The sequence below is a fragment of the Rattus norvegicus genome, chromosome 4, assembly GCF_036323735.1.
Source record: "Rattus norvegicus strain BN/NHsdMcwi chromosome 4, GRCr8, whole genome shotgun sequence".
Lineage (NCBI taxonomy): Eukaryota > Metazoa > Chordata > Mammalia > Rodentia > Muridae > Rattus > Rattus norvegicus.
In genome coordinates, this window is record NC_086022.1 from 136,466,776 (window position 1) to 136,482,107 (window position 15,332).

General features: G+C 36.3%; 1 protein-coding gene across 8 annotated transcripts in view; it reads right to left on the reverse strand.

The window, feature by feature from the left end:
* The window catches only part of Cntn3 (contactin 3), a 373,191-nt gene that overhangs the window by 69,201 nt on the left and 288,658 nt on the right, over window positions 1-15,332 (reverse strand). For all 8 annotated transcript variants that reach the window (XM_006236968.5, XM_039108281.2, XM_063286624.1 and 5 more), the window contains 2 exon segments: window positions 3,099-3,226; window positions 57-232 (listed from right to left, as the gene is read on the reverse strand). In XM_006236968.5, coding sequence (XP_006237030.1) covers window positions 57-232; window positions 3,099-3,226 — 304 coding nt within the window.

A 15,332-nucleotide genomic window follows, 5' to 3' on the forward strand; every position in this document is an offset into this window, starting at 1 on the left:
TTAAGTGGCACAGACACCTATAATACAAAGGATATGAGAAAGGTTACATAACTTACCCCACCAACTTTCTCAAAGTGCGATCCATCTTTCTTAAAGTCTGTAAGAGTTCCATTGAAATACCAGGCAAACATTATGTCTAATAGGGGGTCATGTTGAACCTGGCAAGGTAAAATGATGCTCTCACCAACGGCAACATCCATGTTAGAAGGTGCCAAAATTATTCTTGTTGGTTCTACGGGAAAATTGTAATAACAAGTTATTAATAAACAAATTTTAATGTTGATGAAAGCGATTTTTATAGGTAGATCATTCATTTGAGTTAGAATGTGGATGTTTGCATAGGCAGGAATGTATAATAGACCTAAGTGATTAAAAGACTTCAAGATTAAAGTGACATATTGATGTAAAATTATACTAAATTTTACTGGTCTCATTTTTTTCTTTGGAGAATTAAGGAATATGATTTTGTAGAAGATATATTTCCAGAACTGAAACTCATTTGCAAACGTATTACACTAATAACAAAATCAACTCACTTTTGTCTCATTGTTTTGTGAGATATGACAAAAATTCCATGTTATGACAAATCTCCAATGAATAGCAAATGCGTTCACACACAAGTCCATGTAAACTCAAAACTTCCCTGTTTACGGACTTGGCAAATTTGCCATGTGAGGCTCACTAAGCTAGGACAATGGCTTATGATCGATTTCCTTTACTGTCCACCTGTACATGGTCCCCTATCACTGTCACATTTCTTTCATTGATAACGAATTCATCTCCTCTGGATTCCACCTTCCCACTGTTTCATACATCCTTTTACCCTGGGACAACAAAACTCATCGAAGAACAGTTTGTATGTAGAGAGTAAAATACCTTAGGATATTACCTCTTCAAACCAATGTGGTCAGGCTTTGGTCCCTCATGTGACCTAGTCCCATCAGGTCTCCAAAATACATTGTGCTATAATATCCCATAGTAAGATTTTGTTCTTTAATGCCCTTTCTCAGTTGCCTTCCCTCTGCCTTACATGGTTTCTTTCATTTCATACCGTGGCAAGCAGTCAGCATCCCCCATCTCCACGTACAAGGCCTCTTTGGCTCTAAAATTTTTAATGTAAAATGGGTTGAGCTGAGTTTTTTAAAAGTGTTTCACATAAACATATTAAGTTTACGAATCAATGGTATTCATCTTGTGGCTTCAAGTACCAATCTTGTTATAAACAACTACTGAGTTAGTACCTCCTCACCAGTCTCTCTCCATCAAGTTTAAATTCTCATATTCTGTGACCTACTCAGCTCCTTAATTTCTTTGCTTTACCATGACTTCCTTTAGAGCACATAGTAGAATCCAATTCTGAACAGGGGGATTCAGTCATAGTTACATGGCTTGGCTAGTGAAATGTATATAAGAGGTATATGTAGTGCTCATGGACCAAAATTAGAAGAAGTAACAACGTGTTAGACTTCTTCCTCTGTCCATGAGGTAGAGACAATTGAAGCTTTTATTCCTGAAAAAAGAGAGTGGGGTTATCTCACTATGGAGTATTGATATAAGTACATCAACCTGTGCCTTTGAAATTCGCTGAGGTTTTGTGACTATTTAATCTGCTCCATTGATTAAGCCTAGTAAGTACCTTATGTTTACTATGCTCAAACTGATGTCATAACCTCTGTCCCTCCCGCAGCAGTCCAAATACAGCATGTGCCAATACAATCATGTAGAATCATGACAGCCATTCATTCCATTGTTTAATTGAACATCGTACTATTCTTTCCTTCCTTCTTTCTCTCCCCTTCCCATTCCTTCCCTCCATTCCGTCTTTCTTTTTCTTCTTTCTGTGCAGGGGTCAAATCTTAGAGCCTCATGCATGCTAAGTAGGGCTTTGTGAGCTTTTCCTTTATTCCTCAATCTGAAGCCATTCTGGGTTCTTTTTCTCTTCATGAAGCTCCCACTCCATTTGATAGCACCTCCTGCTGAGTCTATGCCCAATATATGAAGTAACTGATACCAGTCTGTAGACTCCTGCAGAAAACCACCTTTGGCTGCTACTGGTCCCTGTCACCTCCTGCCGTCTTCGTGTCTTGATTCATTCAGGATCTTCTAAACACAGCAGTTATTTGAAAAATCACACATTTGTGCTGCCATTTCTCTGCTGTATAACAGTACATTGGCTTCTCTTTCCAAATCAGACTGAAACCTAAAGTCTTAACAAGGCTATAACTACTCAACTATCCCTAAGCAATCTGCTAACACTTTCATTTCCCTGAAATCTGAGACCCATGTCCTAACCAGGCCAACTGGGGTACCCTGGTTTACTTCCAACTTACCCTATTCCGTCAATCATTTATACTTTTTTAATCATTTTACAATTTCTCCTTTTTAATAATCTCTGGGATCATTTTTCCCCTCTGTGCTTCCTGTGCTAGGATGTAAGGTGCACAGAGTAGTACCTTTGCTGATGTTTCATTGACATAACCCAAATACCTGTCTCATAAAATGCTCATTTTTGTCTCAGAAGAATAAAAGAATAAAACATATCCCAAATTATAAACAAATCACATTATCATCAAAGGTCATTTCATGAACTTGAACTTCTATAAAAAAAGACCGTTTATAATGAAACATGAGCACTCAAAGCTCTCAAATAACATCACAAAGTAAAGGTAATCACAATAAATTCCATTTGGATTTCTTATGACCCAGGATGCAAACAGAGTAGCTACTGTGTCCAGCCATGTGTCCCATGATGGGATAAATAAACATTTAGGTATCACTCTCTTGCACTCAAACCAACATGGGTTCTGACTTTAAAGTGTATTGTACAGTAGGATAAATGTACAATGTATTAATTCTTAAATAAACATTGTTTGGGAATGCCAACACTAATATAACGCATTTTGATCAAATCTATACATACTTCCTCTCCTCAATCCCCCCCTATACCTCTCCAGCCATTTTCTTCCTCAACTTCCTGCGCACTACTTCAACCCACCTAGTCTACCCAAAGCAACCAATACATGCATAGGTGTGTACACATTTCTCTAATGAAATACACTTTACCCCAGAGCAAAGAAACCTCTAAGAAGAGCACGCACCTGTCACAACCAACTGGGTGGTGCCATTCGCTTTGCCAAACTGGTTTTCTGCTATGCAGGTGTAGATTCCAGCATCAGCCTTGGTCACGTTCATAATTTTGAGTCCTCCATCATTTAAAAGAGAAATCCTGAAGTAAATAGAAATCAGAACAACAAATGTGCAATAATCACTCTTCCCACATAACTGGAGTACTCTTTTTTTTTTCAGAATTCACTGCTTAAAGTAGTAATTCAGGGTACAGTCCACCAGTCACTACTTTCTGTAAATTGAAAAAGTAAAAGAGATTTACATAAACACACAAATGCATAGAGACACAGAGTTAAACAAGAAATACTTTACCAACTAGAATTTTTCTTGATCATTTTTAATCTTTGGTTTAAGGCATTTTCTATCTCACATCTAATTATAGGAATGTTTTTAGTAAATAATTATAAAACATTATATATGGTGCAATTTACCTTAATTTTAAAACATTATATAAAAAACAAGAACATACTTATCTTTAATTATGAACCAGAATAGTCACATTTAATAAAATTAAAAATTAAAAAAATATATGTGGTTATCAGTGAAGTACTGAAAAGAATTTCAATAACTCCAAGGGTGTGTCTCAGGGGCCTTTGCTCCAACTTATCTTCCTAAAGAAATTGAAAATAATGTCTTATATGTGATGTGCTAGGATTACATTGTGAATAAGATGGTATCCTGGTGGTTCATATAAAAATATTAATCTTGAGAGACACAGACAACAAAAGACTAAGTAAATGTGAGGGCAGAGCTTTTGGGAGTTTGAAGGAGAAAGAGAGGGTGTTAAAAAAGCAGGAAATTGAATTAGGTAGCATTTCTAAGAGAGGAGGTTCATTAGTACTGAAGGTTCATTAGACACGTCATTTGTCGGACCCACCCCTGTGTGTTTATTTCACATGTCAACTCACAATTGTGATTCCTGCTCTGAATACCTGATACCATTACTAGATATTGCAGTTCATGTATGAATGTCTCTTGTTTTTCATTGTTCATAGCTCTAAGCATGTGTATTGAATCCATGCAAATGTAAAATAAACTATTTTAAAGGTTTGTAATCCAGTGTCAGCATGGCGCCATATGCAAAACAGTCAATAAATGTCTACAACTTTGGACCTGTTCAATAATGCATGTAAAGGAGGTAATAAGAATATTAGATTAAAGAGGACAATCTCAACCCAATCTCTATGTACTATTATATACACTATATACACATATTATACTACACATGTAATGTTGTCATAGACACATAGGTAAATAATGTCACTCATTGATATCTATTGGGGATTGATACTTGGAGGCATCCAGTGTTATCCTGATCTCATAGAAGAAGGTGTACAACTTATATAACGATCATATTTAATTTATTCTTAGGCCACTTATACTTAATACAATGTAACCAGGATAAGAATAAATATGTTCATTGCTTAGGGAACAAAGATCAAATGAAGTCTGTACATATCCAATACAGCCTTGGTCATAGAAAGCTTCTTATTGTGGTGGGTTAAAGCAAATAGACTCTTTACTCTCTAAAATACTAAGACTAACCAATTGTCAATACTCAACTATATTTGTTCCAGAGATATTAAACCATATCACCCCTTCCATACCCTATTCTCAGGACAGATGAAAGAAGAAGAGAAATAAAGAATATTAGAGCCATAGCAATTGGAGAAGTGCTGTGCAATGTGTCCTCTAGACAAGACATGGATGTTACACACACAAACTCATAGCAGCTGAGTTAAAAATTCTAGTCAGAGGAGGAAAGACCTTGTATGTCCACTATCATGACTAAAGAATTACTGGTAGTTGATCATTGCTAGAGGAAGGAAAATCACTTCTTCACAAGTTCAGACATATACTCATATGTGTTACATATAAAAAAAGTTAAAGATTAAAAAATAATCATAAAAGGATCATATGAAATTGAGATGGTGCCCTAAAGGAAGTTGGAGAAAGGAAATGAAGATGGCATTTAAGAAAGGAGGCTTTGCAAAGTTTATTTTTTAAAAGTTATTGTCATTTTACATTACATGCATGGGTGTTTTGCCCAAATGGATGTCTGTGTACAATATAATGCCTGGATGCCTTGGAAGAAAGCATCAGAAACGATTGAACTGGAGTTATAGATGATTGGAGGTTACACATAGGTTATATGACTCAAAGCAACCAGTGCTCTTAACTGGTGATCCATCTCTGCAGCCACATTATTTTCTTTATTAATATGCTGGTTTGGAAGCATTATGAATGCAAAGCTTGCTATATGGAGTACCAGTAGAGTCTGTTACACACATATAAATACACATTTATAATCACATGTATCAAGGCACACACACACGTTTGATATTGTTTTGTATTTTGTCATATAAATATAAAGATGTGTAATAAAAAGGTAGAATAGAAAGAATTCAGAATTGACTTAGCTGTGGTTAAGAAAAGGAAACTGTACTATTAGGGCAGAAATCAACAGAGATGGGATGGTTGAAGATGATGGGAAGGAGCCACTGAGGGCTGGGAAGAAAGAGAGTGAGAATTCCCACAGACAAAAGACTGAGAAGAGGGGAGAGAATTCAATCAAGGACTCCATCCCCAATTAGTGATTATTCTAATCATTAATCATTTCAGTAAAAAAAAATGTGCTAAGGCATTGCCCCAACTGATTTTAATTATCATTGTTAATAAAAATGGTTTACTGACTGTTTCTAACATGTGAAGGAAAAACATTGGTCCAGGGCATCCAAAGCTCATGTTTGCATTTAAATGGGATCAAATGCAGATGCTATGAGTCCTAAGATAGAGCTCAAAGAGAGGCGCACAATAACTGGGTCTACCACTGTGGAAATTTGTCACTCCTAGAACAGAGCAAAAATTTATCATTTCAATATACATTGAGCTGAAGTTTAGAGATTAAGCAATAATGAGTTTTGGGTATTTCGTTTCATACTATAAATTTGCACATTTCTAATGACAATGTACAAAATACCCAAACATCAAAAGAAATTCTTTGTGTATATCTACTATGTGCTCTTGTTTGAGTCCCAAAGCCATGAAAAAATAGAGAGGAAGCAAAACAAATAAAGAAATCCTACACCGCGTTTTCTGCAGTAACATCAATTGAGCAAGCAATCTACATGGCCCTGGCAAAATGAGGGAGGATTTCAGAGGCAAAGCCGAAGTTCTTAGGAGCCATACAAGGATCTCCAAAACAAACACATTGACTCTCACAGAATGCCAACTCTGCGTGTATCATAAAAATTTAAGCTAATTGGATATTTTCTTCCTAAATTGGTTCTTTTAGTAAGTTCTAAAAGGCCCACAGGGCATTTCGCACAAAATAAAAATAAACAATATTCAGTAAATGGATGGAGTAATTGTTTCTCAACAGAAAACCTTCAATAACCCATGCTTCCCCACAGAGACTCAAAGTGAAAATTTTATACCACTTCACTATAAATGAAATTGCCTTCTAAGCTTTCTGGGAACAGGTTTTTCTGAAAATAGATAGGACAGAAAATGTTGATAACAACAAATAACTCTGTTCTTGGCACAAAAAGTTCAATGAAGATGGATTAAATTAACATTCTGAAAAGTGATACTCCATCCAGTTTTGAAAAATGTGCAACTAAAACCATGATGGCATTTTAACTTGTAGATTAGTTTTATAGTGCACCTTTATGCGTGTTTTTTATTGCCCTTTCCTTCTGTAGCAAGAGGTCAGTTATTTCATTTAGCTTTGAACAGTTTATGCTTACTTTCAGATAAGGAGATGCGCTGGCTTTACATTGCTCTAATGATCCGTGATGCAATTCGGGGATGGCATTTGAATTTATGACTTACAAAAAGAAAACAAACAAATGTCCCCTGTTTTCTTAAAATGTATAATGCTGTCTAGGTAGCATTGCACTGCACTTTATGACGGCATTTGAACACCTATAATAGCACAATATGCTTTCAAATAGAAAAAGTATAGAGCCTTCTGAACACCAAGCAGGGTTTCTGAAAATATTGTTTTCCCTGGCCTGTGACTGGAGTATTAGAGTAATTTATTCAACTTGAATTTTTAACAAACACACTAAAGTGAACGTTTTGTCCAGAAGTACATCTCTGTGGAGAAGAGCTCACATGAGATCGCAATGACTAAACTGCTACACAGAAAATAACAAGGCTCTTTTAGATAGCATCTTCTGAGCACACACTCCACAAGATGGATGCTCGCAATTAGCCGTAGGGAAAAGTTTTCACAATGCATGTATTACAGGATAAATAATGACAGTTAAGAAAACCAAATGCATATTGATGAAAGCATATGACAACATATGTGTTAGAGGGAAAAAAAGGACTATGTTTGCTCCAACATACTCAGTAAATTAATTGCTCCCTCTCGGGCTCAAAGAGCTCCCACAGACAGTATTTAGAAAAGCAGTATTATGGTTTCTTTCCTTTAGCCATACCATTTAGGCCTTTTATCTTTAGAATGCAACAGTGTTAATTTAGTGATTTATTAGACAGAAAAAAAATCTCTCAGGAACTGAGATACAGAATGGGGCATACTCAAGAGTTATTCATCCTTTCCTTGAGTGAGCATGGGTCTGGATAAAGGTGCTCTGTTTTGTTTGCATGGTGTACATTCCATGCAGCACGTCTCTGAGATGCTAAAGATACCAGAGCCAGGCTCAAATCAGTTGCTTATAGAAAGCCACTGGTGTGTTAACATGACCTTGTCATGGTCATGGTTAATCATCTGGGGACATTTCCGCTACTTTTATTGAACCTTTCCAAATACAGATCACTTTGAGATATATATTTGGAACTGAGTGAATTTTGTTGAGTCAAGTTTTTCCTTCTAAAATGAACCTATGCCCATAGAAACAAGCAGCTCAAAAGGTACTACATTCTAACCAATACTATTTGCACAGGCAAAACTTATTTGGTGTCCTTTTACAATGGGGTATGTATAAAGATTATAAATAGTACCCAGATATATTGAAAAAAGAACACAGATTTGAATAAATGATATATGAAACTGATTGATGGTTTACGAATTAATAGAAAACTTCAAAGAAGATTATTAAGACTCAAAGGCTCTCTGTATTAGACACAATTCTTCTGTACTTCAGAGATGAGTCTGATCAATGAAAGAAAAAAATCAATCTGTGAGCCTCATTATTATATGTACATAAAGATGATGTAAAATTGCTTAGGAGAGCAAAATTATGTTATTAAAACCTTATCTGGAATTAAGTAGATTTACATGTTAGCACATGTAAAGGGCCACGGGGCATCTTTGTAGCAGCAAGTCCCTTACTGCACAATAAGATGGGAAGATACATGGACTCTATACCCTGGCATATCAAAGACAAATAGGAGGTAATTGAAATAATTGAACTCCGCTGTCAGGGTCTTTCATCAACACTGAGGAGAGAGGCACATTCTCTAGGAAGGGCTTGGAGAACTTTTCTCCTATAAGTGTCTCTCTACCCTGAAATATTAGTCACACTCAATATTAACACTGAAGCATAAGAGGCTCATGTTGTAAACACAAGGGGAATTCCATCAAGTCAATGGCTTCTAGGCTGTCAAATTATTTGACTTGGTCCAAAGGGTGACTTACTTTTTGGACCCAGCATTGATCTATATTTGGTGAATTTTCTTTCTCATTTTATGTGGTCTTGATAGGACTGTGACTTACAGTGATCTGCTTTGATGTAGCTGAGGGATAAAGGGCAATAAGTTATACTTTCCAAATTATATTGAGTACCAGTTGTTTTGGTATTATCTTAAAATACACAATAAGCTTAGGTTAGAGATAGATCACAATGCTTTGGCTTCCTAACCACTTTTAATATGCTATCCATCCTGATGCAGTATGGACAATATTATGAGAAAAATATTTAAGACTCTGAATATTAGAGTCTCCCTCATAGCACCGATATTTTCAGAATAAAAATACAAATATAAAGTCATCAATTCATCCTAGCACTGTTTGAGTCAAAGAAGCATAATGCCTGGATCCAATATATTGGGCACTACTCAGTATTATAAAGATATAGCTGAATGGAACATAGAGAGAAAGTTAGCAACTCTGTAATATCCATACAGATTCTTAGCTAGAGTTTCAAAATCCTCAAGCATACAACTTCCAAAGAATAGGTATTTAGTATAAAAATTTTCAAGAAAACCCTATATGTTTTCTCAACAAATACCGACTATGAAAATAATTTTAGTATACAGGAGGCCCAGCTTACTCAAACGTCAAGTTTGCTCTAATGATTATATACCCTTCTTTTGAATTTTTGCCAGCTAGAAGCTTTTTGCCCCACTATTTCAGCTTCAAGGTCATTATCTTTTATAGATATCTATCAATATTTAAGTTGTTCATTTATAATTTTATTCTCTGTCTCTAATATTGTTAGAGCAGAAAGGTCTTTTAGCTCTTATGATATTTTCAGTTCCCTCTGCAAAAAACAGATATATGGGTACACAGAACAATTTTCATACACCTAGGATTCTGTGGGCATCAAGTTAGAGACCAAGTCTACCATTCAACTCTGCAGTCAATAAATGTGTTTGGGAATATTTATGCCATATGCTTCAGTGATAGACTTTTGAGAAGTGTCTTACTAGCTCTTTTCTTTATGATAAATTCATACATGTCACAGATGCTACCTTGAAATTTTCCTTGCACAAAATCAAATTGTTAATATTGTTTCACTCAAGTACATGAAGATTGGGTTAGCCATTTGCTCACACAGTGAAATCCTCTGTTTTCTAGGAGTAATCTGAATAACAGCAATTTCAGTGTTGAGGAGTGGGTTCTGGTCATCTATCTACACTGTCTTTATTGTAGAAGAATGAAAAATGAACACAAGTATTTGCTTTTCTCTTATGTTCAGTTTGGGACCTCTACATATACCTGGAGTCCTGGGTCTGAGTTTACATTTGAAATTCGAAGATCATCAAAAATACGTAAGAAAAAATATTCGTAGAAAGTTAGTAAAATGAGGTGTGGTATGTGCAGTCCATTTATTGCACCAAAGTTTTGAACCATGTTTTATACTTGAAGTTGCCCCTGTTTAGTGAGAAGAAAGAGAAACTTAGAAGTGGATAGTATTTTAAGCATGTTGAGTGCTGGCACAACAGTATACAGTCTTGTCTCCATAAACAACACCTGGCTTTGGATATATGTATATGTATTTCTTGGCAAGCACGAGTTGTATATTACCTTATAATGTTGCTACGTCTCATGTGGATACAAATATTTGGAACCATAGAAAACCCTCCCTTCCCCATAGAGAGATTTGTGGCCATCAGTCTTTTAAGGGCATTGCTCCAAGCCCTTCTACATGTAGATGAGGCATCCCTAACATCTCAGACCATGAAAATAAGAAAAGGGATATGACCACAGTTAACTAGGCTCAAAACACTGTGCCCCATGCTAATGAGTGTCTATATGTGCCGCTCCCTACAAATGAGGTACCTAGAGACCCCAAGGGCATGCCAATAAGCTTAAATTAATTACCTTAAAGCTTAAATTAAATACCTGCAAAAGGTATTTAATCTCCTGCCCACCCTGAGAAGTGAGTTATGGTTTTAAGCATCCAGTTTCCGCCATGACAATAACAAACTATTTGGAACCATGAACTGCCTCTTTTCATTGAGGTCCACCTTGGGGAGCTATGGAGAAGATATACGGACCCAAAACGTAGTCTCCCATAGAAGGCCTCTCTGCACTCCCAGTCACAATCTTTAACAAGCCTGCCTTGCCAAGCCAAGGACAATTTCCATGGGACCAGTTGGAGCTCCCTTTTCTCTCACCCTGGGTTACAAGCTGTTCCCAGCCCTTGAGCCCCCACTCTTATTCTCAACACTTTTGTGGTTACCAGGGGCACCTGGATATCCAAGAGCCTGAGAACTCTAAGGCCCTGGCCTCATCTCAGACTCTGGGACCCCAAGCCAGATTCAGTTCCCCACATCTCAGATTGTACTTTCCCAGTCCAGAGCACTGTTTTGGAGCCCAACATCCACGTACCCAAGCAACCATTCCCAGGCATGGAATATACATGGGCTCACAACCCTACAGGTACTGTGAATAAATGGATATATATATATATTTATATATATATATATATATATATCCATTTGTCCATTTGTTGGCACAATGCTTTGTGTCAAAATTTTGTACCTACACTAAGGAATAAAAGAAGCGTGGGCCTAGTGTCTATAAATGAACTGCAGACATTCACCCTCTATGTATTTAAAGCCCAAACTAAAATCAACCCAAATAGACTTCTACGGTAAACCATGCTCTGTAATAAGCACTGACGATTTTCTCATAAGGATTTGGAAGGTCCAAATAAAGTTTATATTCTAGGAAAGTGGAAATATGACATAACTTTATGTCTTCAAATGGTCACTCTGTGTGTAGTGTGTATGCGAGTGTGAGTACCTGTGTGCCATGACATATCATACATAATGATCAGAAGGCAAAGTGGATATGCAGCCTTTCCTACCTGATCTGAGACCCGATCTCTCTTCCTGTTCACATCTGTGCACTTGAGTCTGGCCAGCCGTTGAACTTGCAGATTCTTTTGTTTTAATATCCTACTCCACATATGGGCACTTGTTTACAAAATTCCATTTTGTTGAATCTGACGTTTTGTTTTGATTTTTCTTTCCTACAATATATCCTGATCACCAATTCTCTTCCTTGCACTCCTCCCAGCCCCTCCTCCAGTTCCCAGTCCAACCGCAAGAACCTTTCAGTCTCCCAGATTCACTTCTCCTCCTTTACCCTTCAGAAAACAACAGGCCTTGAAGGGATATGAACAAGATACACTAAGACTAGGTATAAACCCTCCTTTTAGGGCTGGACAAGGCAACCCAGTAGGAGGAAAAGATCTTAAGAGCAGACAGAGTAGTCAGAGACATCCTCATTCTCACGGTTAGGAGTCCCACAAAAACAGCAAGTTACACAACTCTGGATATCCAGAGACCTATATAGGCTCTGTTATTGTTACTTTATTCTGTGAGAACCTGTGAGTCCTGTATAGTTGATTCTGTGGGCCATGTTCATGGTATCTTCAATCCTCCTACAATTGTCCCACTCCCACTCCTATCTTCTGTAGCATTCCCAGAGCTGCAAAAAAGGTACCTATTGGAGACCTCCAATTAGTCTCTTGCTTTTTATACAGGCTTGGGTTGTTAGACTTGCATGAGAGGTATTTTACCCAGTAAGCTATCCTCCCACCTCCTCTGTGTATACTTTTCCATGTTGCAAAATGTTTTGAGAGACATAAGTCAATTAAATAAACTAGAAAATACTAAGTTATTCAAACCAGCTAAGGTTATAAGGAAATAACTAATAGAGTGGGGTATAAGGTTTTGTAGTTATTTAATCTAGGAAAAGACTATTACATTCAATTTAATTTAAATTTAAAGAGCACTTTAAAATTACTCTAATTTTACTTATTAAATAATTATGAATCACTATGGAAAATAAAGTACCTAAAACTTACATTATGTTATATTAAAGTTATTTCTTTGTTTAAAAATTTCAACTTTAACAAGTAAAAAATATTTTCGATGAGAAGGCTTGAGTTTGATTCCTATTGTCCATGAAACAGAACTGACAACTGCAAGCTGTTCTCTGACCTCAATAGCCAAAGAATTTACAAGTGCATGTGTACAACCCTCACATACAATGAATGTAAAATTGAGTTAGGAAAAAAATCTCTTTTCAAAAGTTTTACACATTGTATCTCAATCATACATCCCTCCCCCTCCCAGTACACAGGATTCTAGATGCAAAAAGGCACTTTAAAAAATACCTTTAAACCTCTACTTACTACGGAAATAGCATCAGTAATGAATTTCTGACTAGACCAGAGCTGGAAAATATACATGTCAGCTAACACAGCAAAAAACAGGTCATAAAGCAGGATAGGATTTGTTTCTTTGCTTGTTTGTTTGTTTGATTTAATTGAGTATGCTAAGTACTGTGAAATGTGCCTTGGTGGACTAACTCAGGAACAGGGACACAACATTGTAAATTATGAATAATTTTATGTATCTGAATATGGGATCTGGAAATTATTACTACCTAAATTTTTCCATTCTTAAATGTGGGGGAACAATGGTGTCTACATAACCATTCATTGGAGTGAGTACTTGACCACACATTCACCTGTCCATTGTCTCACCCTCTCTCCAGGGAAAGGTACAGAGAGAGGAAATATACTAAATCCAACACTGTTCATATTTTGAACTGCTTACCTAAAATAGAAACCCATAAAATCAATTTTGTACATTCCCAAGAAATAGTTGCCATCAATTAAATGAAGAATTATAGCTTATTCTAAGATATGGGAAGCCATCCAAGAAAGAATAAAATTAACTTTAACAAATATTTGTTGAATGGTTACCATGCACAGCATGTTTTGAGAAATAGAAATATGAGTAAGAATTAGAGCCTGTGCTTAAAAAATTTACAATCTAATAGCCAAATCCATATTCATATAATTCATGCATAACTGACCCTAAAATATAATCAGTGTATATGACAATTTGCATCAGGGTTGCACATTCATCAAAGTGTATGTGCATAACATTGCAATATTCTATTCTCAACTTCTGGTACTTTGCCCTAAACCAAGTTTCCTGTAACTCTTGCTCTGATGGCCAAAGTTTATATCCTAATCAGACCCACTGTTTTTTTTCTTCTTCCATTCAGCATCCTCTAAAATACACAGCCTCATCATCATCACTGTCCAACTCAAATGTCTTACATTTTCAAAGTCCAATATCTTTTGGAGATTTATAAAGATTCCCATTTCTGGACTTCATGCACCAGGTGTCCTATTTTGTGACTCTCTCCTTGAATATGTAACCATTTGTTACATGAGACTTACCCTTGATTCTTCACAATCTGTTTTTTCCATTTCAAGGCCTCTGTTCTATTGAGTATTTCTCCTGAAAGATACTTTTTAAACTCCAGAACTTGTTTTTTAACTTATTCGTATTTCAACTATTCCTTGTGAAAGTTCTGTGAAGAAGAGACATGCCTTTCTTCTTTGTGCTAAGTCCTCAAGCCTAGCACATGGCACAGCACATGATAGGTAGTATAGAAAGCATTTCACAAAGGAGAGCACAGTGTACTTTCCCATCCCACAGGCTTCTCTGGAATCGACTTCTTCCCACATTCAAAGATTTGTCAGTGAGGGAATGGACACAGAGAATGTGACCAGGGTTGGAAAGATAGCTCAAAAGTAAACTGCACAGTTAGTTAAAAGTGCTTACTGTTTTTTTTTTTTTTTGCAAAGGAACATGGTTCAGTATGCAGTGGCCACATGGTATCTAAAACCTCCCATATCTCTCATTCCAGGGGATCTGATTTTGCATCTGATCTCTGTAGGATCTTTCACAAATACAGTAGATTTGACACACTTAACTTTCAGGCACAGGTGCATGTGCATGCACACACACACATACACACACATACACACACAAACATTGGGGGAGGCATACAGGCACACAGGTACACACTCACACACAAATTAAGTTTATAGATAGGTTAAAAAAAGATTGTGGTCAATACATTAAGTGAACTAGCTTTTAGCCTCAAAAAAAAAGTGATAAAACCCTCTCATTTACAGTCATATAAATAAAATTCAAAGATATTATACTAAGTAAAATGACAGAGAAGGTGAAAGATAAATATTGATAATATCACATATATGATTTTTTTCACTATGACTAGATAGGGGTAGGAAAGTTATTGGTAGGAGTTACAGAACATGGCAAATAAATGTTGAGCATAGTGGTCCCGTTGGGCACAATATAAATAAGCTGAAAGCTTCAGTGCATGACATGAGGATTGTGTTTAATATTTACATTCCTAAAACATGCCAAGAAAGTTGATATTAAGTATGTTTACTGTGGACATAAAACATTGTTCTTAAGTGAGACAGTAGACATACTGAGTAGTTTGACGGTAGCATTTACAGATAGATATATACATCAAAACTTTGCCTTACATGTCCTAGACATAGAGAATTTGTCAACTGTACATCACCAAGACAAAAACAAGATAAAACAAAACTGAAAACAAACACATCACACAAAGGACATGAAGAAAGAAAGAAAATCTAAATTTTCTTCCTTTGAATTTTAGTAACCAATGAACTACAGAAGAGTTAACACTTGTGCCCTAG